Raw genomic sequence first — 25,538 nt, forward strand, 5'->3', positions numbered from 1 at the left:
AAAAGATAATTAAAACAAATGGGATATACCCGTAAAAGGCTTAAATCGGTCGTTGTTGCGAGAAATTCAGCTTATGTAATAGCAACAAAGTTAACGTTTGCAATCATGTTTCTTTTCTGCAAAATTCTGATCTGATTTATATTGATGAAACCGCTTTTAATTTGCACGATTCACGATATTATGGCTATGCATTGTTGGGAAGTACTCCATATATTACAGTCCCGACACAGAGAGGGTGGAATGTTAGCTTAATATGCGCCATTAATAAGTTACGGGATGTATTGGTTTTAAAATAAAGGTTGGGGCCTTTAATACTGCCAGCATGAACGAGTGGATCGAACAAGATTTAAGACCAGCTTTAAGTACTCGAAGATATGTTGTAATAATGGACAAGGCGCGATTCCGCCATTCATCAACTGTAGAATCAGCATTTCGAGAAAGCAATTGTACTCTCCAGTTTTTACGACCTTACAACCCTCAACTTAATCCTATCGAGGAGTTTTTTGGTGTGATGAAAAATTTATTCAGAAGAATACAACCACAACCTAATAATCCACAAGAAATAATTAACATTATTACTGAGATTTTAACAGGTTTTATTGAATACTTTTTTGAAAATTATTATTCTCACATGCGTGAGTGGGTGTTAAAAGGAATTCAGCGCAATGAGTTCATGTGATTAAGTTATACTTTAATTTTTTTTCTTAATTTACTGTAAAACATTTGAAAAATAAAGTATTTTTATTACGAAATAATTGTGGACGCGACGAAAATAATTATGGACTGCAGTGAAAATGATTATGGACGCGACGAAAAAATTGTGGACGATACTGTAATAACCTAAAAATGATATGTCTAAAAATAACACTACTATTTTTTTTTTCGTTTAATAATTAGTAAACAAAATTAGTCTGCTAAATTATGTCATTAAAACTAATCAAAATTCTAAAAAAACATTAATTTTACAATAAATTAGCATAAATAAATATTAAATCAACGTCTTAAAAATGTAAAAATATGAATGTATCAATTTAATCTGGCCAAACTTGCATAAACTAGACCTTATTTGGTCGTCCCATAAACTATGCTAAAAAAGTTCTAAATTGATTGGGTGTAAAAATTTTGTATGATTCATATAAAATTAAATATTTTTTTTGATGAGAGAAAAATCACTGAAAATCAACATCTTTACAAATATTTTTAGTTTATAAGTTTTATAACTTTTGTAAATTTGTAAACTTGTTTATAAAGTGTAATTTTAAACTAAAAAAAAAAAAAAATTGACAAATATGCAAAAATTAAAGTTCGAATTTTTATTCTATATCTAAACTTGAAAATGGAAGTTTTAAATTTCTGTCATGTTTATATTTATATTTATTATATTTAGCCGTTTTAATTTTGACAATCATTCACTTTTTATATTTTGTACCCAAATTTCATTTATTGAAACATTTTTCTAAATTGTTTTGTAACAAATTTAAAAAGTTTCCGTAAATTATAAGTATATACATTATATAGAGTTACTCTGTAGAGAATACAAAAATATGAGTGTTTGTATGCTCCGTTTATTTGCATATAATATTTATAGCAAGGCAAATTTCAAACCAGTTATTTTCAGCCGTTCGAATTTTCCATATTTACAAATTGTGAGTTGCAATGTTTTGTGCAAATATATGAGTTTTTCAATTAAGTATTGAATTTAGCAACCATTCTTTATAATTTACAACGTTTGTATACAAGCCATAGTAGTCAGGTCTTGCACATTCAAACCCAGATGAAACAATCCCGGATGCATACCATAATCCTTAATTTGTAAGAAAATATTTTATTACAGATTGGAACTTGAATTACTTTTTAGATGTACACACAATATGCACATTAAATTTGAGAAAAAATAAAATACGGGTATTAAGAAGTATCTTTGTTGACGTAGTTTTGAAGCATTGATTGAAATTGCTTCAAATAAAACGCCGTGTTTTATTTGCGACAATAAGGATTTAAAACTATAAAGATCGCGACAGCTTTTTTTGATGTTTAAAAAAGATAAATTTTAGACAGGGAACACATTTCAAACTTTGGCATGTTTATGTTTACATCAAATGAGAATACTTGTTGAAAACTGCAATAATTGGAGCCTAGGAACAACAACAACCTTAAAATATATTCTCCTAAAATCCAGTGTTATCAAAATAATAGGTATTAAAACGGTCAAATAACCTTCACTAAATCCTCAGGGAAAGTAAATCATAACAAGTAAATACTAATTGTCATATCGGAAATGACAACTTGGTGATGGTGCAAAAACCACGATAATAGTGGCTATTATATTCATGACCGCCGCCACCTTAAATCATACAGTTTTTCGCCTTGTGAAAACAAGCTATAAAAAAAACACATTGCATACTTATCTATGAAACAGAAAACTTGTTGTCATACAATAGAGACTTTTTAAATGGATAAGCATTAACAGACATCTTTCTTTCACTGATGGGTTTTCAATTTACTTTTGGAATTTACTTGGAACTTTTGGATTTACTTAGAATTACTTTTGGCGGAGTTACGTTTTTTTAACAATCTTTAACAATCTGAATTTCTAACAATTTTTAAAATCTGAATAACACATTTACGGCAGCTATAAAGCCAAAACCATTTTTGATAAATAAATTTTTTTTACACAAATTAAAACATTGCTGCATTTTAACCTCTGGTACACTCTTCTTCGAGTTAAATTTTAAGCTGATACGAACACAATTATAATGGATACGTTTTGAGCAAATAAATTTTAATTTGATAGGAACACATTTACAGCGGGTACATTTTAAGTAAAAACATTTTAAGCCGATACAAACACATTTATAGCAAGTAAATTTTAGGCAGATACATTTTAAGTTAATAAAAACACTTTTTGGCGGGTAAATTTTAAAGAGATACATTTAAAGCTGATACGAACACTTTACAGCAGGTACTTTTTGAGCAGATTTATTTTAGGCTACATGGTACTGATACGAATACATTTACAGCGGCGTGTTGTACAATTTATCGTACATCGGCACCAAATTAACTCAGGACAATATTTATCAGCTTTAGGAAGCATCATTCATATAGTATGAAAATCACTTCCATTCAGCCCCAGTCATTAAAGCTAGTTGGTGATACGTTTAACTCCAAACATACGCCTGATACGCTGCACGCTTCATATGCTTTATTAATGCACCACGTGTGAATGTTGTTAATCTGCCAGTTTTTTTGAGTAAAAAAATACTGCTTAGTAGTATTTATGAAACTGGAAAATTGATTTCTGGATGGCTTATGTTATTGACATGTTATTCAGACCGTGAAAACCATTCCACGAATTGCATATTGTCATTTGATTCATCGGCACCGTGAACCTGCCTAATAGTCTTAAGCCACAAATTTTCTTTAATGAGTTCATGTTTCCACACAACACCACTATCTGTGAAAGGACCACTGTTGACAAGTATAGTTGGTTGCTCATTTTTAGCCTAATTGGGGTAACATCTGAGTTTGATTCCGTGAGAAAGTTCATTTTCTTACTATCACGAGAGTTAAAAATAAACGGAACATTGCATTGAGTTTCAGAACTAAAATTGTCAAGTTGCAGAGCTAATGAAATAGCTGTGCTATGAAGTGCACTACGAGCTGTTATTGCTTTGGGGTTGTGATCAATATTATTGATTGCTGCCTCAGTAAACAGTTGTTTTTGCTGTTTCAGAGGACACACACCTTGATTACTGTTAGAGTAATCAAACAATACATTACCTAGATCAGTTGTCAGTGAAAGCATACAATCATATGATACACTCAAACCAAGATAAAATATTTTATTAATAAGTAACCATTTTCTTGTAGTTGCACGCACAAGCAAACTAGCATACAGTGGTAATAGCGTTTGTCATGATTGAATTTACCAAGTGCAATCAAAAAAAGAGTTCGGTTTCTCTGGTTGCTAATGCTTCACACTATTATAATTAAGTTGCTCGCTTATAGTAAGTGCAGATAGAATGTTATTTTACTTGGTTTTTATGTCAACGCTTCAAGTATCATACTAACAAATGCCAGGAGATTTTTGGTTCTAGCACTTCTTGAAAACTCGGACTATAATTCACCAGTAAAAGGTTTAGCAATGTCAAATATAACTTTGTGTATAATCTGTGCAGCCTTTGACAATTACACTGCACCACAACATTGTTGACAAGCTTTAAAAAGTGTGAGACCACTGCATATTTTTAAAAACAAGTAAAACATCTCAACCATTCTGTTGTGAACGCATGTTAGAAAAATTGGCTTGAATTCTTTCTTTCAACCGTGTGCATTGCATATGCTGAGTTAGTGTATGTAACTTATCTTATAGTTTGGACAAGCGATCGCCATATCGTCGAGCTAGATCAGCTGGTTTTAAGACTGGTGTAATACTTTTGTTAACTTGTTCCTTTAATATAAGGTAATAACTAAAAAACTTAATATGCAAATATATGTTACACAGTCGATTTTATTATCTGACCTGAAACTTATTTCAAGCATGCGTCTGTTAAAAGTTTTTTTGTGTAGATCACCTAGTATGATAAAAATATCATAAAAACTGATAAAAATGATAAAAGTATCACAAACTTAATTGCTCAAGAGGCAAAGGCCTCTTGAGCAATTAAGTTTGTGTTGCTTCATCAATTGTGCAGAATCAAACAATATAATGGCATAATTACGTACCTTAATATCTAAGTTGATTGTACTGACACTGTGCAAAGAGTCTCCTGGTCGGCACAAGACATGTTTAAGGTGGAACACCGCCGATATTTAGCTCATTTTATAAGCAATTTGCTTATAAAATGAGCTAAATATCGAGCTTTATATTTTGATATTTAGCTCATTTTATAAGCAATTTGCTGTAGATTAATAATATAAATGTTTGTTTCCCACTTTTTTCTTTATTTTGGGATAATACTAACTAATTAAAAATATACATATAGCAACGATGACAAAATTTGATCTTCTTTTTCGTTTTTCTCTGATTTTAAATTTTGCAAAAAATATTCTGATTGCAAACATATCTAGTGAAGCAGAAGAGTAAATCACTTCAAGTTTCAGGAAATGTTTATTATACCATTTTCTACGGAGCGATCTTTCAATTTTCATGGGTTTTTTTATCAATGTATTTCAGGTCATTGTGTTTTGAATTAACTCATTAAAATTAATATTTTCCAATAAAAATTAGGGAAAATTATCGAGGCAAAATAAAATAAAGTAGAAAATAGCATGCTCAATTTATGTAAAGTGTATCTTTTTTTTTAAATTCTGAATAATTTTGAATATTTGGTTGTGTACCACTTTAATACGTCTGAAAAACGTAGTGATACGTGATAATACGTATTTGAACATCTTAAAGACTTTTGATTAAACTTAATATGCAACCATATCTAAAATGCATTACATACTTATTTTTAGCATAAAAAATTTGCTTTTGTCCACTCTTGCACAATTGTTACCTTAACATGCTTCACTAGTTTAAAATAGTGGTAATAAAACGCAGCGCCCTTACGATTTTCGTTGACTAATACCCTCACGATTTTCGTTGCTCACAAACTCTAATAACTGCAGTTTTTTTCAAAGCATTCTCAATTGATAAAAACATCAACATACCTAAGTTTGAAGGTTGTTCTATTTCTAAAAGTTTTTTCAAACAGCAAATAAGCTGCTGCAATTTCTAAACTAACCGTCTTTTAAGCATGCCAAAGAACCTCCACTGTCATAATTGCACGAGTCACTTGTTCCATTTTTATAACCAGCGCATAACAAATAATCTTCTTTTACAAATTTTTTGTAAGCTTCAGGCCCGTTACATACGTTGTTTGATACAATCGGTACTTCAGCTTTTTGAAGTACTTCAGGTTGTACACCATTGTGCTTTAAAAATCCCCAGCCAACAATATAACACGTTTGATCTGGTAAAGCAGGTTTGTCTGGTATACATATGTTTGCTTCATTGCTTGTGTAACTTAAGTCAATGTGTGTTTTTAATTTTAATATAGCTAAAAATAAAAAATAAGAAGTAAAAAAAAAACGAATTAACTGCTAATAATTCTAATGAATAATGATAAAGAGTAATAATCAATAAATAGCAAAAAGCTATTTATTAAAGTTAATACTAAATGTATTAAAATTAATTCAATAAAGTTTGAAATTTGCATCATGGTGCAAATGCAAATCATTAATAATTGACAAACATGTTTTATAAACGAATTATGAATCATACAATTATATTTGCTACATATATGAGGAACTCCGGGGACAAGCTGCCAAACCCACTTTTTTTTAGTTTCTCTGGTCATTACTGCCAAAAATACATTAAATATGTACTTTGTTGTGGAGAAAGTGCCAAACCCAAAAATCGATCCATACAGTGCTGCTACCTAAAATTATTATTACCTAAACAGAAAATTGGCATTTGAGTTGGGGAAAAGTTGAAAAGTTAAAAACTGAACAGCGCAGATTTAGAAGACTTTTTAATGAAAAGTGATTGTGATGATTCAGGTGCAAATTACAAACTGTTTTTAACAGATGATGTAAGTAAAGGTATATAAATAATTAATGAAGCTAAAAGCTGTACTTTTCATTGAATTATACAATAATATAGTTTCATACAATGGTATAGTTTCATATAATAATAATACAATTTTATACAATTTTGTAGTTTCTAGTCTCAATGTTATTTTCAAACAACATTTTCATTGCAGATTAAAATGTTAACCTTGCAGGAGAAAAAAGAGATGAAAAAATCATCTCCCAGAAAGTACGTGAAGAAATCCTGTCTCTTAGCTAAGTAGCTAAGTCAATTGTCAACGCGTGACATGCTGGAGGCAATGTCATTAACAATACTTACGTTACTGAAGAAAAACTGCATAGTTGTAAGTGAATTGCTCATCCATAACCACACAAAAAGTATATTCTAAAACAAAAGATGTCAATAAGGGAAGGATATGTTACAACAAAAGATAAATTAGTTGAACGTAAGATTTTTTGACAGAGATTGCAATGTTGAGTACAGCAGTAAAATAACAGCCGCTTACCTTAATCAAATTTTTTTAACTTTTATACCAGGAACCGGATTTAAAAAACACCTTTTTAACGGACTGTGTGAATGTAGAAGGTAAACACAAGAAGTATACTACTGCATCAAAGAACTACCTTAGGGCAAATAGTCGTACCTGCAAACTAACGAGTTCAGACGGAAACATTAAAAAGGTTTGCAAAACTAACTTTAAGAACACATCGAAGATATCTAATGAGACAATAGCAAATATTTTTTAAGGAACAAATCAAATTTTATACCTATTGAAGACCGTAGAGATAAATCAGATTCACGAAAAGAGTAGTGATGAAGACATTGAATATGTTCAAAGCTTTATTTACTTATTTCCAATGTACATACCCCATTATAGCTAAAAGGATAACTAGTACCGATATTATCTTTGTATTGAAAAATACAACATAAATATAAAATTATACAAAGTACAGTATTGACCTACTATAAACGGCAAATGTGGGCTTACAATTTTGGAATCTACGATAAAAACTTAAAGACTAAAAATATGTATGGAGTAAGGAACAGGCATCCGAAGGTGCTCAAGAAATAGATTCGTGTATCCGAGAGCATATTCGTTGACATATACGCAAAACTGTGACCCATTTAATATTCTATAGTGGTAGTTGCAGTGGATAAAATCCCGTTATAAAATGATTTCTTATGTTATAATATATTATGCACTTTTTTACATTTATCAAAATCATCGAACAAAAAGTTTTTGTGTCAGGGTATAGTTTTGACTCCTGCAACTAAATCTTTGCTGTTATTAAACAAGCTAAAAAAATCAAGTAAAGTTGGGGCCCTCTTTTTTTTTTTAATTAGATCTATCCAATCACCCAGAACTAAATATTTATTCTGGGTGATTAGATTGACCTAATTAGAAAAAAAAGAAGAGGGCCCCAAAATTTATTGTAAGAAAAATGATAAACTACGAGTTTCTTAGCACATAATCATTTGAGAGTGGAATGACCACTAGATAAAATTTAGGCAAAAAATTAAAAAAGAAAAGCTGTGATTTTTTTGAGGTCATATAACTCATACCACGTGTCCATCATCACATCACCATCTGTCCATCATCACTTTTATTTTGCTCATAAAGGTGACGAGGATGCAACTGACTTGAGTCTAAATGATTCAGGCGACAAAGGAATAACTTCGTGCAAGCTACAAACTTCTGTGTTTGTTCTTTTATGAAAAAATTTACAATGGAAGAGTCAAACTTGTAACAATCCGTGCATCATTTTTAAGAACAAAAGAGGGTAAAAAAAAAAGAAAAGTGGAACTTGTTGTGCCTAACCATTTACTGTAATAAAATTATTTTTTTGTCCAGGTATACCACGTAGTAAAATTAATGTGAACTAGAAAGGTCATTACCAGTGTTGTAAAAAATACTCTCAAAAAAATTTAAAATACAAACACAAATACTGGATCAAAAATGTAATTAAAATACAAGTACAAAATACACTCAAGCAAAGATATTTAAAACATAAAATACTCAATATAAAAATATTTAAAATACAAAATACTTTTCGAAAGCAAAAAAATAAAAAAAAGGGCAGTTGAAATGCTTTAAAGTAGGAAAAGTTTAAAATGAAAATAAAATCTAAATGTTTGTTGGTTTTCAGCAACAACATTAGTTCAAAATGTTTATCTGATAACCAATTTCGGCGCGACTCAGCAATTAAGACTCCTTTAGAAAATAGGCAATCAATTAGAGCAGACAATGGAACAGCTGCATTAAAAACTCTGAAAAGTTTCTTAACAACTGGATATTGTTCCAAACATGTTAATGAAAATGTATATAAGCCATTTTCAAGGTATTGTAAACACTCAATATTAACTGCTGGCTGACTAGCTTTTTTATTCCAAAAGTTATCAACACTGTGGATAATTTTTGGAATAAGGACCACAAGTTTCTTTCAAACTTGTTGAACTGCTGGCATCTGGAATCCCAGAAAACAATTAGTTTCCCCTTGCAGTAGGTCTAGAGCATCAGCAATAAGTTTCATAAACTACTTGTCTCTGAAACGGCGCAATTTCAATGCATCCATGATTTGAGAGAGCTTTTCTTTGACTCTTGGCTCCAAAATTTGACATATGGCATCATAAGTAGGATTCCATCGAGTCTCTCTTGGTGTCCTCAATGAAACTTTAGTAAAATTTTCCACAGCATTGAATATTTCTGTGTTTTGGCTGACATGTGACCACAGTTTTGAACAATCGGCCATTGCTCCCATGTATGTTCGTTTATATAAACCTCGTCCGTTTTTAATCAATTTCGGGATGTCACTTGTTGAAAGCAGTTTCAGAATATGACGTTCTTGGGTAAATGCTCGTTGTTATTTGTTTGTTCTTGCTCATTTGTCAGAATGGTGTCAACATCAACCATCTCCACTTCATATGTATCTTCTTCATCTTGATAAACTTTGTGGTTCTGCTGATTTTAATGAAGCACATTTTCACTATTATCAAAATTGCTATCATCTTGGCATTCATTAAATGTTTTGACAAAATTTGAACCAATGTCAGTCACAGTGAAAGCTATGTTGTTGGTGATTAAGCCCAAATTCGGAATGTATATTATAAACTTGCTCTGCAATTGCGTTAAATGTATGACTTACTTTGAAACGTTTTCAGGCAAGCAAAACAGACATTTGAGATTTTTTGGCCAGACCAGTTTCATTCGGACCTCTTTTTCTAACATTTCTTTTATGCATTGTAGCCGCTAAGTGAGCTACGATGAACAACCTGAAAAAAAGATTAAGAAGTTAAATAAAATAATTTTTTTTGTCTCATTGCAGCTACAGATTGTGACCTTAGAAGGTCACAATCTGTAGGGTTCTATCTCCATTTTGTAATGTTGGGTTCTATCTCCATTTTGTAATGTTGTGAGAATTTAACTTTCCATTTTTAATAATATGACTTTTTTTACAGCAGTTATTGTTTATAATTCTCAAATCAGATATATAAATCTATATTTCTCAGGTCACGACATGCTATTTATTTATCTATATTACTTAATAAATAAACGAATTTTTAATCTTGTAATTTAACAAGTTTTGCTTTTTAATCCTGATAATTTAAGAGAATATAACAAATTTTGTTCAATTCTGTCATAATTACCAAAGGGAGATAGAACCTTATTGTTTTAACGTCACAAAATATAACTCAATAAGCACTTTAATTTTTTTTAAACAATGTTTTTTAAGAACTTTTATAATACCAATTACACAAATGTAATAAGGAGAATAAAATATTGCAATTGCACGAACAAAATTAAAAATTAATGCTTACTAAATTAACCAAAAAAAGAAAATTTTTTGTTTATTACTCATTTTTACTTACTTGCATTTTCCTGAAATATAATTAAGTAGTTAATCTCTTTTATTACAATATTTCTCCAATTAATTATTATTTATTAAATCAATGACAACTAGATATTTTGCTTTTCAATAATTTTTATTGTTATACAACTTATTGTTATTTATAAAAAAAATTCAATTGTAGTACTTAAATAATTATGTAAATTACGTCTGCTATGTTGATTTAATTATTTTAGCAATTAATCTAGTATAGCAATAATAACAGTGACAATAATAACAGTAATAATTGCAATGATAGTAGATAAACAATGCAGTACCTTTAGGTGCTTTAACAGGTTTGAAGTTGAGCCAACTTGTGCTGATTAGAACTTGTTTGGACAGCTTTTACACCAAGCCAACACTTTTTTTCATCAACAAATTTGGTTGTTACGAAATAAAGCTCATCTAGGATTGAAGGAAGACCTGGTCTTCTTGATTTTAAACTTGATAAGATTTGAATCTGATGAACCTTATGATCTCAATAGAATCTGAATTTGTATTATTATTTTCTGAGTCCATTTTTTTTTTTATTTATTATCAATATGCTTGCATATATAATCAGCTATGCTTTATATATTATCAGCTGAAAAATTTTAAATATAAAAATTATAAAGTATTTTGTATTTTGTAAAACACTGAAAATACAAAATACATCCAAAATTCTATTTCAAATACAAGCAAAAAATACTTAATTGAAATTTGAAATATATAATACATTAACAAGTCATATACACAACATTAGTTTTGTTTAACTTATTTAGCCAACTCTATTACTTATTGTTTTAGAAATAAGAAATAAGAGGCAAAGTTCCCAAACCTTATTGGTATTGCGAAACACAATAATATGGTATGCTAATTTTTTAGAAGAAATAACAATCCAATTTTTCGTATGTAAAAATAAATACTTTTCTTTTGACAACCATTTTTTTTCCTGTTATTTTTCAAAAGATCTTTCTAATTAACAAAAAATTCAGTAATTGGGGTTTAAGCACCTTTCCACTGAGCCCCTCTTATACCATATAAGTATATATGTATCAGAGGACATAATGTTTAATATTTTCTTACTAAGTTAAAAATGTAAAACCTTAATAATATTCTTGAAAGACGTAGAAAAATTTATTGGGTAGGTTGAAAAGTAACTAGCGGTTTTATTAAAAACACCTGAATGTTCTGGAAGCTTCGAAATATTTTCATGATTTGAGTATAGATAAATCGAGATAAATAGCCAATCAGGCCAATTTAAGTTTCTGCATTGCAACTTCTGTAAATCACTTAAAAAGCCTGCCAAAGAACAATTGCCAAAGCTAACTCTGAAAGTTGATCTAAAATTAGTATTCTTAACAACCTATAAGCGGAAATTTGGGTACAACAAATTTTACTTCACCCATGACATCTTAAATTGAAAAATTAACGCGGCAAAAATTGTTGAAGCTTAGATGGGAAGTGTTATCTCATAGCTCTACTTAGCGCACAAAACTCATAGCTCTACTAAGCTCACAAAATTTTTTTGTTTTGACCATTAAGCAACAACTTGCGCAATGAAAGATATGATAACAAGGAGGCACTCCGACAGCACCTTAGTCACTTTTTTGATTTAAAGCCAACAGAGTTTAATAGACAATTATGATGCATATTTTGTTTATGATTTGTTATAAATTAAAATATATTTTTTCGGCGAATTTAGCTTATTGGTTTACAACTAAGCAGCTGATTTTAGTATAATAAAGGAGAGCTTAACTCTAATATAAGTAATAAAACTTTATCGTATCTATATACCTTATAAATAAAATATTTTTTAAAAATTGATAATTTATGGATTTGAAATTAAAACGATAAAACTCAAAGCACGACGTGCAAATAAACGTCTCACGTGAGTAGGACATCTATATCTTCTGTAAATATTTAAAAATATTTCATTGAGCAATTAAAAAGATTAAAAGAAAAAACATTTTTTGGCGGAAAAAAACGACTGCAGCCATAAGCATGTTTTTTTTATATATATATATATTTTATTGGAATTAGAAAAATTAATCAATTTGTTAAAACGTATGTAAAACTATGTCATTATTTATGATTTATTAAAATGAAAAACATAAAGAAAAATACGATCGAATTATGTACTTACCAATATCATTGTTGACGAGTGCAAAGGAAGTATTCTGTATTTTCTTTTTAATCATCTTATATCCTTTGTGTTTGATGATTCTTTTTACGTCATGTGCTTTTTCAAATAAATCTTTTTCATTAAGCAAATAATCCCCTGCATATACTTGCCAGTGAGACGCATTTGAAGACGTAAAAATAGGATCTATATATATATATATATATATATATATATATATATATATATATATATATATATATATATATATATATATATATATATATATATATATATATATATATATATATATATATATATATATATATATATATACATATATATATATATATATATGTATATATATATATGTATATATATATATATATATATATATATATATATATATATATATATATATATATATATATATATATATATATACCCCCGATCAAATTATTAGCCACGTTGAGGTTTTTTGTATTTTTGTCTTCTTAGAGGTAAAACTTATGTTTTTATAAAAATACAGATAAAAACTTTATATATAAACAATTTATAACTATTTAAATATATTAATAAATTTATAACTATTTAAAACAAATTATAACTATTTTCTAACATAAGATACACAAAATAAAATAAGAATATGTTTAATAACATGAATTTTAAATATATTTTATTGATCCATCCTTATTTTTTATAACTGCACGAAGACAATTCGGCATGCTATAAATGCAATTTAAAGTCATTTTTCTCAAATGTGCTTTATGGTTTCAATGCCAAATAACTTTTTCAATTAATTGGGTCCTATTTGTGCTTTTTTCAAGCGAAATTTCTCTCTTCAATAGCTCTTATACATTTTCTATGGGGTTTAGATCTTTGAAGTTCCCTGGTCAATCCAAAAGTGGATTTGAAAAAAGAGTCTCCAACAATTTTTTAATGGATTTTAGCACGGGGCTCTATCTTGCATAAGCATTTTCTTCTGCTTATTTGGAAACCACTTCTTCAGTTGAGAAAAGAGACGGGTTCTAATGACTTTTTTTTATTGGTCCTGTTTCAACAGTCCATCCTTAATGTACAGTTGATCAAGTTCTTTTTCAAAAATAACTGACCAAAACATGACTTAAGGAAGCTGTTTAATTGTCAGAATAATAAAATATTCATGGAGTTTTTTATTGAAAGCCCTTTTCACATATTTAGCTTTTTGAGTCATAAATTCTATTGTAGACTTATCGCTGAAGCATATCTGGAGAAAACAGGATATAAAATAATTATTAAATACAAACACTGGAAATAAGAGAAAAATAATAATTCTTGTACTATAATTTTTACTGATTTCCAGTAATCAAAAGCGATTCTACTGTAATGCTTTGTCTAATCCAGATCTAATACTTGTGATACCCAATCCATGATGTCGAATAGTGATCGTTGCTATTTCCAGTCCCACCTCGTTCAACTTGCTGGTCATTGCTGAATATATAGTGAATATATTTTCTTCTACTATTTCTTCTAGCTTTCTCTCACTCCTTGATGTTTTTTTATTTTTTTTTTATTTTCCTTGCCTCTATTTATCTAATGGGAGGCCATTTTTCAATTTGTCTTTAATTCGCTTCACTGTGCTTCTAGATATCTCACATTTTTTTTGATATTTCATTAATCGAGTAATGCTTATCAGTCTGAAAATATTGCATAGTTTCTTTTTTTTTTCAGAACTAATGTCTCCTTTTTTCCCTATTTTGTAGTTTAAAACTTTTAGACAATTTTCTTACTCTAAAATTATTTAAAACAGATAAAAATTGTTTCGCATAAAAGTAAGTTGAAGCAAAGTATACAAAATGTGTAAATATTGTATAAAAATGGTTCAAAGTATATTTAATGTAAATCTAATGTAATTAAATCACAACAGTTAACAAAAAATATTACTGCACTTTAAGAAATTATAGTAAAACAGTACAAATGAAAAAACACAGATGTCACGAATTAAACAAATGCCGTTTTCCCTCTGAAATTGTTGGCCGTCTGAAAATAAAATAATTTTATATTGCTAAAAGCCTAAAAATGCTAAGTTATAAACCAAAAAACATTAACCAAATAAAAGGTGCCATTTAAATTGGATCGCAAATAAAGACATTGCGATCCAATTTAAATGGCACGTAAACCATTAAATAGTTAAAATTCTAGAAAATTTATAAAGTGGGTTAATAATTTGATCAAGGAGTAATTATTATTAATTACTTAGTTTTTTTTATTAACTATTACTATTAATTTAAAAGATTTACTAACTTAAAAAATTAATTAACTTATTTATTATTAACCTAATTAAAGCTAATAAATTAGTTAACTAATTTATTATTGCTCTGTTCTTTAAGAACATCAGGTACTCTGTTTGTTGAATACACTAACATAATTTACATATGTGTGTGTAAACAACCTCACTTATGTAGAGCAAAATAATTACTTAAATTTTGTTGAAAAAAATGTGTTTCAAAAACAAAAAAATATTTTGAAAAAATGTTTATTTCGTTTAAACCTTCTGTAAGTCTTGTTTAGTGACATGGTTAGATACCCTCTAACGGTTGTGTAAAACCACTACATTGTGTCTTGGAGTCGGTCTTACAAACTTGTCCTGTCTATAAAACCATGCACTAGTTCAATTTGTACAACAACAACTACTAATTGATGAACACTAGATACAAGCTAAAGTGATTCATCTTTAGAATATCATAGTTCAACAGTTGTACAAGAATATCCATCCTCTTTTTCTCTTCCAAGCACTGGTCAGTTTAAGAAAAAATAACACACTTTGGAGCAAAATACCAAATGTGTTGGGAATAATAAGGTTAAAAGCTTTACCAAGTTATTCCATGCTTCTTAGGAAAAAGTGGATTTATTATGATCTGTGATGATATCTTAAATTCTCTAAGATCATTAGCTGGAGCCTAAGTTCCATCTTCAGAAATAAAAAACATTAAAAGATCACTATATGATTTTTTGCATCTTATAGTATCTGAGTCTCAATGATAATGAGTTACTTGTTATAATTCCTACCCATTTGTATTGCGAACAGATGTGATGAGTCAGCTATGAATCTTGCTTTATGATGTGCATCAAGTCATAGAAAACTAAAGTTTTCCAAATCTGTTCCAAGAAAAAAGTTGACAAAATACTTGTAATCAATTCTGTTAAACATTTTTGTTTCTAAAAGCCGTTTTGAAGAAATTTCTTGTTTCGTTTGCAAGGTTTTAAACGAGTTTCCAGGAGCAAACTCAGGTCTGTTCAAATCCAATTTCTAAATGTTTTATAGTATATTCACACCCTTTTAAAATTTAGGCTGAAGACCTTGATGTTTGTGTTCAAAGATTGACTGGTTCTCTTGATTCCTCTCTATAATTCTATCAATGAAACGGAGAATATGCCGTTCCATTATATGGTGCCTAAAATGAATAATTTTTATTTTGTCATAAGTCCCTTTAAAATTAAAAAATTATATATATTATATCAGTGCAGTAGCCAAAGAATTGGGCTAGGAAGAGAAAAAATAGCATTATTTCTAATTGCATCCATTATGTATTCCAGTGTTAGAAGCAGTTATATCATCACAAAATGCTATGATCTGTTTAATCATAGAGTTTCACAAGATCTTGGGTTCCCAGTGCTGAATCTTGTCCGAGGACAAAAAGAAATCCGGTTCATTTGAGTTTCTTAAAAGAAACTCAAATGAACCGGATTTAGGACATGATATGCTAATTGCTAATAATTCGTATAGGATGGACGTCAAAATGGACCAGCTTCGTGTCAGCTCCTCTAGCTTATAAAATTGACAACAACATTGCTGTTTCAGTTCTCAAGCTAACTTCATACCTTCGTTAAATATAGCATTAGTTTTTTAGTATTAGTAAATAAAGCATTAGTTTTTTTTATTAAGTTACAAATTTGAAAGAGGTTGTTAGAATAAGAAGTGAAGAAATTAATAACTTAAAAATGAAAAAAATTCTAAAAAAAAGCGTACATTACAACATTACTCCATGATTCATAAAACATGGAGTAATGTTGTAATGTACGCTGCTGGCAAAAGAGGTAAGTTAATACCTCAGCAATCAAAAATATCATTAATGCGATTTCTTTTGAAGAAGAACTCAAATAAAAAAAAAGAATGAAAGAGAAGAATGTTATTATTTCTGGTGTTTCTTAATTAACCAGAACCGGTAAAAAAAAGAAAGAAGCTGATTTAGCAAAAGTTAAATATATCTTTCCTAGTGGGTAGGCGTCATTTGGGGAACGTCCATTAAACGTCTCACAAACTTTCTTCAGACGACGCATGTCTACTGGGTTACCGATATAAATATAGATACCATTAGAATTACATATATAAAAAGATTTAAACTAAAAGTAAACATCAATAATGCTTAAGGGACAATACTTGTCGAGTTATCATCACTAGAACAAAGTTCTTAAAAAAGTACAAAGTACAATACTTGTCGAGTTATCATCACTAGAATTCTGGTACTATCTGCAGCAAAAAAATTAGAAGGAAACAATGTTTTTCCTAATATATTCATTAATCCGGATATGATACTAGCACAAGCCAAGTTAGATTATGATTTACGTAAAGATAGAAACAAACTAAATCTCTCAAAAGATTCTCCCTTTTGTTATGGAATCATGGTATTTTTTCACTGATCGAAAAATTTAAATAAAACCGGAACTGATGGGAATATTTAGAAAATAAAAACACCAGAAGAAAGAGAATCATCTCCTCTATTCAAATGTGTCAAAATAAAATCCAAGTCATTTTTCAGTTTTTTTATTTTTTTAAAAGTTTAAAAGAGAGTCGTAAAAACTTTTTCTTTTATTTGCTATCGTAATAATTCGGGAACCATAATTCGTTTAAAAATAATTTTACCTCTATCTTGTAGAAAATTTAATTTTAATACCGATTGCATAATTTTTTTTTCGTTTTATAATTAAAAATTAGACAAAAAAGTAAAAAAAATTAATATTAAATTTTTTCTGGTAAAACCGATCATTCACATATTTGAATTTTTAAATTAGGTACCTAGGTGAATTAAATTATTGGATTTTCTCATGTGTTAGTTCCGGGTTCTTCCGATATAAAATTATTTTACAAAAATGACTCAATGATATTTATTAATTATTCACTTTCAAGATGACAACAAGTAAAAAGTCATACAATGAAGAAGATATAGAAGCTGCGTTAAATGATATAAAAGAAAAAAATACTTCAATCAGAAAAGCTGCATTCAAATATGGCATTCCATTCTCAACTCTAATAGGTCGCAAGAACAACAACAATACTAACTTCAAGGGATCAGGATCAACAACCGTACTCTCACAGCAAACAGAGTCAATGATGGTGCATGCGTTTAAGTTCCTATGTTTAAGTTCCAAAGGCTTATGGTTTAACACAAAATGATGTCATGGACTTCGTATGCGGTTACCTTCTTCGTACAAATCAATCAGGCTTTTTAAAAACGGCAGGCCTGGCAAAGACTGGTTTTATGCATTTATAAACCAATAGTCTAAAGAAATTTCCACAAGAAAAACTCACACTTTGGCATCTGCCAGAGCCGCTTCTTGTACGCAAGAAATAATTGATAATTATTTTGAAGTTGTCACTAAATAATATCAATTGTCTGGGATAACTTCTGGTTGTCATAATTGGAATTGCGATGAAACGGGTTTCTGTGGTGATCAAGGCAATGCAACTGTAGTATGTCGAAAAGGTGCAAAAGAGGTGCAAACAATGAAAAAATCCATTATACAGTGAACAATTGCTCTAATGCTGATCGATACTTTACACCACCATTCGTGGTATACAAAGCAAAACGAAATTTTAGAGCTGAGTGGGCTTAAGGTGGTCCGACTGGCACCAAATATTCAATTTCTAAATCTGGTTGGATGGAGCATGACACATTTATTGAATGGTTGAAGGAAGTGTATATACCAGAATGTCAAGCTATTAGTAGTACTCATATTTTACATATTGATGGACATACGTTTCACGCCAGTTTAGCAGCTGTATTGCTATGTCGGGAAAACAATATAATTTTGATTTGTCTACCAGCCCACTCATCTCAAATTCTTCAGCCACTGGACAGAGGTGTGTATTGCCAAGTTAAGCAAGTGTGGAAGGCAGTTCTTACCAAATATTACAAAGACACAAAATGCAAAAACTTAGATAAAGAAAATTTTCCTTAAACGTTAAGTTGCTCAAACAGGTGTATGAGAGCTGTAAGTGTTTTATACGTTTGCACGCTATTTCTGGTTTTGAATATACTGGGTTATTTTTACTTAACAAAAACAAAATCAATCAACAGGTATCAGCTATCTCCGAAACTTTTAATCAACCGACGTCTTCAACGCCATTGCGAACAATAAAGTCTTTAGCATTATCTTCTGAACCATCAACAGTAGCTTTGAGGTTCGACAAGTACAGAGCACTACATGAGAGAATGAAAATCGAAATGGAAAATAAGCTAAAGAGTTTTTTTCAAGAAAAAAATCAGTCTCATGTAAAAAAGTCGAGGCAACCTAATATTCTAAAAATTGCTGGCCAATGTATTACAGAACACTATTTTTTTTTTTTTTTAGGTGCCCCAAGAAGTCCTAACGGTCTTGTCACAGAGCACCGCGGAGGTGCATTTAACCAGGAAGTTCACGCCACCTTCCTTACCGTGACGCGAAAATATGTCCAGAGCTCGTTTCGATCCTGGATCTCTTGTTGCAGATTATCTCAAAAAAAGAGAAGAAGTTCACCAACTCAAATTAGCTGAAAAACAAGCTAAAAAGCGTAAAACCATCTGCAAACTCATAATCTCATTGCCAAACCCTGCAGAAAAAGAAGTAACTCAAAATATAGAACCGATTACAACACCTTCAGCCAAAAGAAGAAAAGTTATTAAATGCAGAAAGTGTAAAAAAGAATTACATTCGGACATGATGTCATGCGAAAATCCAAATTGCAGTACTTGGCTCTGCAACAAAACATGTTGCAGAGCCAAGATATTTTGTAATGGGTTCAGATTTTTTTTGTTATAAAAAATGTAAACCTTAAATCTTTTATTATTTCTGTATGCTATATAAAAAATATAAAGCATATTTCTGTATGCTATATAAAAAATATATATACATTTACATATATAAAACGTTAAATTTATTAAATGTATTTTATATTGATCGGTTTTAACAGACTTTCTGCCAGAAAGCGATCTTTTTTTTTTCTTCTAGTTTTCATATTTTCAAATACAATGATTAAAAAAAAAAAAAATTAATAAACAATGTGCTTGTTGGTATTTTTTATCTTATTTTAAAAAAATAGTTTAAAAATTTAAAAAAATCATAAAGTTACTTGATTTTTATTGTTAGGTGATCGGTTTGACCCGCTGTTACTCTATATTTTGAAATTAATAAAATTGTCAAATAAAAGCTGATAAAAATTATTGCCCACTTATAAACATTTAATTAATTTTCTGTTAATCGTTTTATTCAAATCTTGTCCAAAATGTTTGCGGTTATTAATAAACTATAGAAACTTTTAATTGTGAATAACAAGAGCAACTAAAAAAACTCTACAAACTACAAAAGTTTTGGGCAACTTCTTATATTTGTAAAAATATCGATTTCATAGTCAAAATGGGCCTAAAAAAAAAAAAGATCCTAATTTTTCACTCATCATTTATAGACAAATTGTCAAATGATTGTAAGATTCAATTTTTTATGGATCTTAGCACGGGTGTCTGCAATTGATTTTATTTTTCTTCTGTGAAAATGTAAAAATTTTTTGCTTTTTAATTTCTTTACAGAACACATGAGAGATCGGGGTTAGTTAGGTTACTTTTTACAATTACAGACATTGGGGTTAATTGAAGTACTAAACTTTCGCGCTGACTAATGAACAAAACAAATTATGAAGTTTTTGAAGAACTATTGTGTTGTTGTATAAAATGAACTGTGAAGTTTTCAAATTTTGAAGCTCAAAAATATAGTATTCTACACATGAAAGTAAATTTTTTGATTTTTGTATTTTTAACTGTAATTTTGTATTTTAAAAGATAATAAATTGTTTATTATCTTTTAAAAGCATTTAAAAGATAATAAACAATTTATAAAGCATTTAAGTAGTAATTTTTTGTGGGTTTTTAATGTTGCTTATAGAGTTTTGTGCATGGGATACCTTAATTAAATTGTTGAAAAGTGCAGAGAGTTTGTTGTAACATTGTGATTGACTTTGTTGGAACGTTTTAGTTCTTTAATGTTGCTTATAGAGTTTTGTGCATGGGATACCTTAATTAAATTGTTGAAAAGTGCAGAGAGTTTGTTGTAACATTGTGATTGACTTTGTTGGAACGTTTTAGTTTTTTATCGCTCACAGATTATTTTTGCTATTTTATAGTTGTCCATACCGGCGAGTTAAATTAGAGTTTAAATCTTTTTATTTAAAATGATACTGAAAAACATATGTGCTGAATCTTTCCATTCGATTGCTAAATTTTTTCATTTATATGCTTTTAAAAGTTACAGATTGTCCAAGACCAGCAATGGCTATGGTTTAGCTAGAAGTTCCTATTATAAATATTGTTCGTCAAGAACTTCCTTCTATGGCTACTGGAAATAATCCTTCCATGATTACGAATAATAATCCTTCCATGGTTTTTGGTAATAATAATAATAACAATAATTGTTATTTTTGATATAAATTTTGATCGTGATGTTTACTTATTCAAGTGCAGAGCCAGATAATACTCTGCATATTAAACCTTTCAACTAAAGCACTCAAAACTCCACCAGCAGGTGTAGGATAAGCCTCACAAGAAATATTTGAAGAATTTGAAAGCGTTTGAAGAATTTGAAGGCCCAAAAAAGGGAAGAACTGGCATCTTAACAGATACACAAAAAAAAGATTAAAAAAAAACAAAGAAGCAAAAGAAAAGAAGAGTAAGGCGAAAGCAGCAAAAAAAAAAGACTTACTGTACTTTAGTGTAATTTTACGTTAAAAATGTCTTATATAAAAAGTTTCCTACTGAGTACTTCACTGAGTATTTCACTGAGTACTGAGTATTTCACTGAGTACTGAGTATTTCACTGAGTATTTCACTGAGTATTTTACTGAGTATTTCACTGGTAAACTCTTATGTAACTTTAAAGTAAAGTTTATTTTTTTTTTTGAGTGCATAAAAGAACTTAAAAGCAAAAATATTTTAACCAAAAATTTTGCATAAAAATTATTCTAAAAAAGAAAAAAAAAAAACAGAAAGGATTTTATATACAGCACTTCGTTACAACAGGTGCAAGACTCAATGTAAGTAGAAGCGCATTAGCTAATGCGCAAATCTAGACAACTGCCTTGGGGTGCCTACCAAAGGCGGCACTTTTTTTTTATTTTCTTTGAAAAAATTTTGATTTTAGTGTAGATATGAAGTTTTTTAAACTTTATTTTGAACAATTGGTGACGAATATTAATATGCCTAAGGGTGCAGTCAAACGAACAATGTCACAAATGTCGTAGTTGTAAGTATGGTAGAATTGAATAACTTTAAAAAAAGAATTTTCGAGTTTTTTCTTCGAACACCAGAAGATGTTAAAAGCGGCAGTTTCTACCCAGCCATTCAGGAGTGGTTCACAATTTCGGCAGAATATTTATAATTTACTAAGTAAGTTTACGGCTGGATTTCAAAAAGCAAGTATATTTTTACCTAATAAAAATGTGAATAGAGATATTGGTTGTATGTACAGTTCTAATATGAACGGAGTTTTAAAAAGTTAAAAACAGTTGCATCAAAAAACAACTTCCAAGAATTCACTTGATCCGTGTGTTTCACCAAATGGAAACTCTACTACTTTCAATAATAACAATTTAAACATACTGATATCTCTATTACTATTTGATTAAAGGAGACAAAAAGCAAAAAGACTTTTTATTATGTTGGAAAATTTTAAGCCCTGTTATAAAAGAAGTTACATATAATTTTATCATTTTGACTGTTCCTTGAATGGATGATAAATTGGTACTACCTTGAACAATGTTTTCCAGAATTAAAAAATGGCTGCACTGCCATTGGAAATTTAACGTTGTGTTTGACTATATTGCTGCTTGCAAATTATTAGGTTTACTACTATCATAACATATGATATTATAATAATGGTGCTGAAACTTTGGGTTGTCTTGCCATTTGACAATTAAGTTTTGCTAATGAATCTGTTTGCTTTATTCTTAACATATTAATAACACAGAATGTGAACAAGATAACTTTTTTTTATTTAATTTATTTCATTAGTTAGATAATTTTAAGATAGTTTGAAAAATTTGCTATTGTTACATAATACTTAATTTGATCTAAAGTATCCATAAGAGGTTCTTATTCAACAAAAATACTTTAAAATCAATCAATATGTGAATTTAATATCAATCAATATGTGAATGGTTTTTTTTGTTTCTGTTTTAAAACTAAAATAAAAATACTGATAATAAATAAATAATTTTATTTAAACAGTTTCTCTATTATAAATATATTTTAAAAACAAACTGCAAGTGTACAAAATATCAACAAAATGATATAACCCAGCAAATATTGTTTTAGTGGATTTGCTGTGGACTTGTATAGTATTTTGACTGGTTCATTGGACTTTTACTCATCGGTTACTTAGTGGACCAACTTTGGCAGCCGCTATAGATGGCCAGCCGATAACTTTCCGACATATTAATAGTGGTTAGTTGTTGGCTTACCACCTTTGGTGACTGCATTTAATGTTAACCACTATTGATATCTATTGAAATTAGGTAACCGATGAGCAAAACTACAGTGGACCACTCAAAATGTCTATATTTTGTCCACTGAAATTCCGCTATAGAAGTTTTGCTGGGAAATATAATATATACAACAATTTACAAGAGTTACTTTCTTTAAAAAATATAACATGTAGAATAATTTATAAGCATAATACATTATCTTCTTTAAAAAAGGTTATATAGATTTACACAAAGAACCCATCAACGATTCAACATCAACGAATTAATTATTGTTAATTTGTTACATAATGCGGTTTTACGTTATTTGTAAAAAATTTATTTACTTATATATTTTTAATCAGCTTCCCTCCTTATATCACGCACTACTCTGCTTCCCTGACGTTAAATGATATTTCAAAAAACTTCACACTCTCCGTTTATTATGACTCTCCCTCCATTTGTTTGACACCTTAAGGTCAGTTTCCACTCGTCCTTTTTTTTTACGGGAACGGGAAAGGAAATGGTAAAATAATCACGTGAGCATGGGTAGTTTTGGACGAATTTGGAAAAATGCGGACAAATTAAAATTCATACTACGATTGCTCACGAAATTATTTTTTCTTTTCATTTTCCTTCCTTTCCGTTCTCATAGAAAAAAGGATGAGTGAAGGAGAAATAGATATCAACGTATCATAAAATATAGTCTCGACAATACACAAGAGAAGCGGTTTTAGATTAAATAACTTTTTTAGTTGATGCTTTTATTTCAAAAATAAAAAGACCAAGATTCAATGTTCACTCTGGATAAAAGTTTTGGTGCTCAGTCTGTGCTCTTTTAGAAGGAACACAGGCCAATCACAGTTTTGTGATCCGCAGTGTTTCCTGACGGCTTTTGTGTTAGGTTTTTTCGGTGTTGTAATAATACCCAATAGAAAAATTTTAGAAATTAGCATTTATTATTGCATCTTATGTGATGAAAATGTGTTCATTGTTTGCAAACTTATATTTAGTTTTGCTAAAGTTCAACGGAAGTCGAATGACTAATTTCTTTGTTTCTCTTGTTTTGGGAGAAAAAAACGTTTCGAAAAAGAAAACATATACTGTGTACTGCAAAACTGTAACTGAACACTGTAAAAAAAAATTACTATCATTTTGGATTACTTAACATAATTAATATATACTTGAGAAAAGTTTAGTCTACTTGTTATTTTATATGACGCAAGTAAATCCATGTTTTAAGATAATCTTAAGTTAAGTTTACTTAATAAAAACAGTTTACTTAAACGACCAGCTAAGATTTTGTTTTTTGCAGTGTATATACTGTATGTATATGTATATATAAACGAAGCAGTAAATACTTATATTATTAATATTTAATGATAATATTTTATAGTTATAATTAGACTGAAAACCGCCTATTGAAAATACAGAAAACCGCGTACTAAAACAAAATTGCAAAACTTTTTTTAAATCAAATTCGGTTTTCAAATTTGATTAAATTTAAAATTTTTGATATTTTATAACTTTTAGGCATTGCGCGAACTCTAAAATTAAGTATGCTTACGTCAGAAAATAATGCTTGCAAATAATTGCGGCAATTGGAGCATGGGAACAAACTTACACCAAAACTTACTTAAGTACGCTTATGCTTATGTCATTAAATAATGCTTGCAAACAATTGTGGCAATTTGAGCTTGGGAACAAAGTTAGACCAAAATTTAGGACTTGACTACTCTAAACTTTTAATAATTTATACTAAATTTGAATTCAAAGACAGCTTTAAGAATTTATCTACTAGCCTTTTAGTGTTCAAAAGTTACTGCAGTTCAAAGTTTGAACTTCAAACTTCAAGAATTATTTTGTTTTTACAATAATTATGTTTAAAGTGAAGTTAAAATATAATCAAAACTTTTTAACGAGTTACCAATAAAATTAGAAAATCATTGAAAAAACTGCAACAAAAACATTATTAAAAGAAAAAATAATTAAAAAAAAGTATTATAATTTTAACAGTATTTTTACTTTTAATGCCTTAAAATCTTTAAATTGACTCGCCTCTGATGGGTTTCTTTTTGACATATAGGTCTCTAGATTTATAGCTAGTGTGTTCATTTAATGCTTTTTACTTTTGCAATTTATAGATTGCTTATCGATGATCGTAATAAACCGATCTGCCCACAGAAAGCTTACATACCTTACAATTAACCATAGTAAGCTCCAATTCATCAT

The 25,538-nt window shown here is 29.2% G+C and overlaps 1 protein-coding gene across 1 annotated transcript in view; it reads right to left on the bottom strand.

The window, feature by feature from the left end:
- Positions 1–862: 862 nt before the first annotated feature.
- The window catches only part of LOC105850336 (plasma kallikrein), a 28,263-nt gene continuing 3,587 nt past the window's right edge, over positions 863–25,538 (bottom strand). Inside the window, exons 4-6 of the mRNA XM_065810370.1 lie at positions 12,587–12,769; positions 5,730–6,044; positions 863–1,804 (exon numbers count right to left, since the gene is read on the bottom strand). Coding sequence (XP_065666442.1) covers positions 1,683–1,804; positions 5,730–6,044; positions 12,587–12,769 — 620 coding nt within the window. The 3' untranslated portion in view covers positions 863–1,682. The remainder of the gene's footprint in view (positions 1,805–5,729; positions 6,045–12,586; positions 12,770–25,538) is intronic.

This window comes from Hydra vulgaris, chromosome 11 (genome assembly GCF_038396675.1).
Source record: "Hydra vulgaris chromosome 11, alternate assembly HydraT2T_AEP".
Classification (NCBI taxonomy): Eukaryota; Metazoa; Cnidaria; class Hydrozoa; order Anthoathecata; family Hydridae; genus Hydra; species Hydra vulgaris.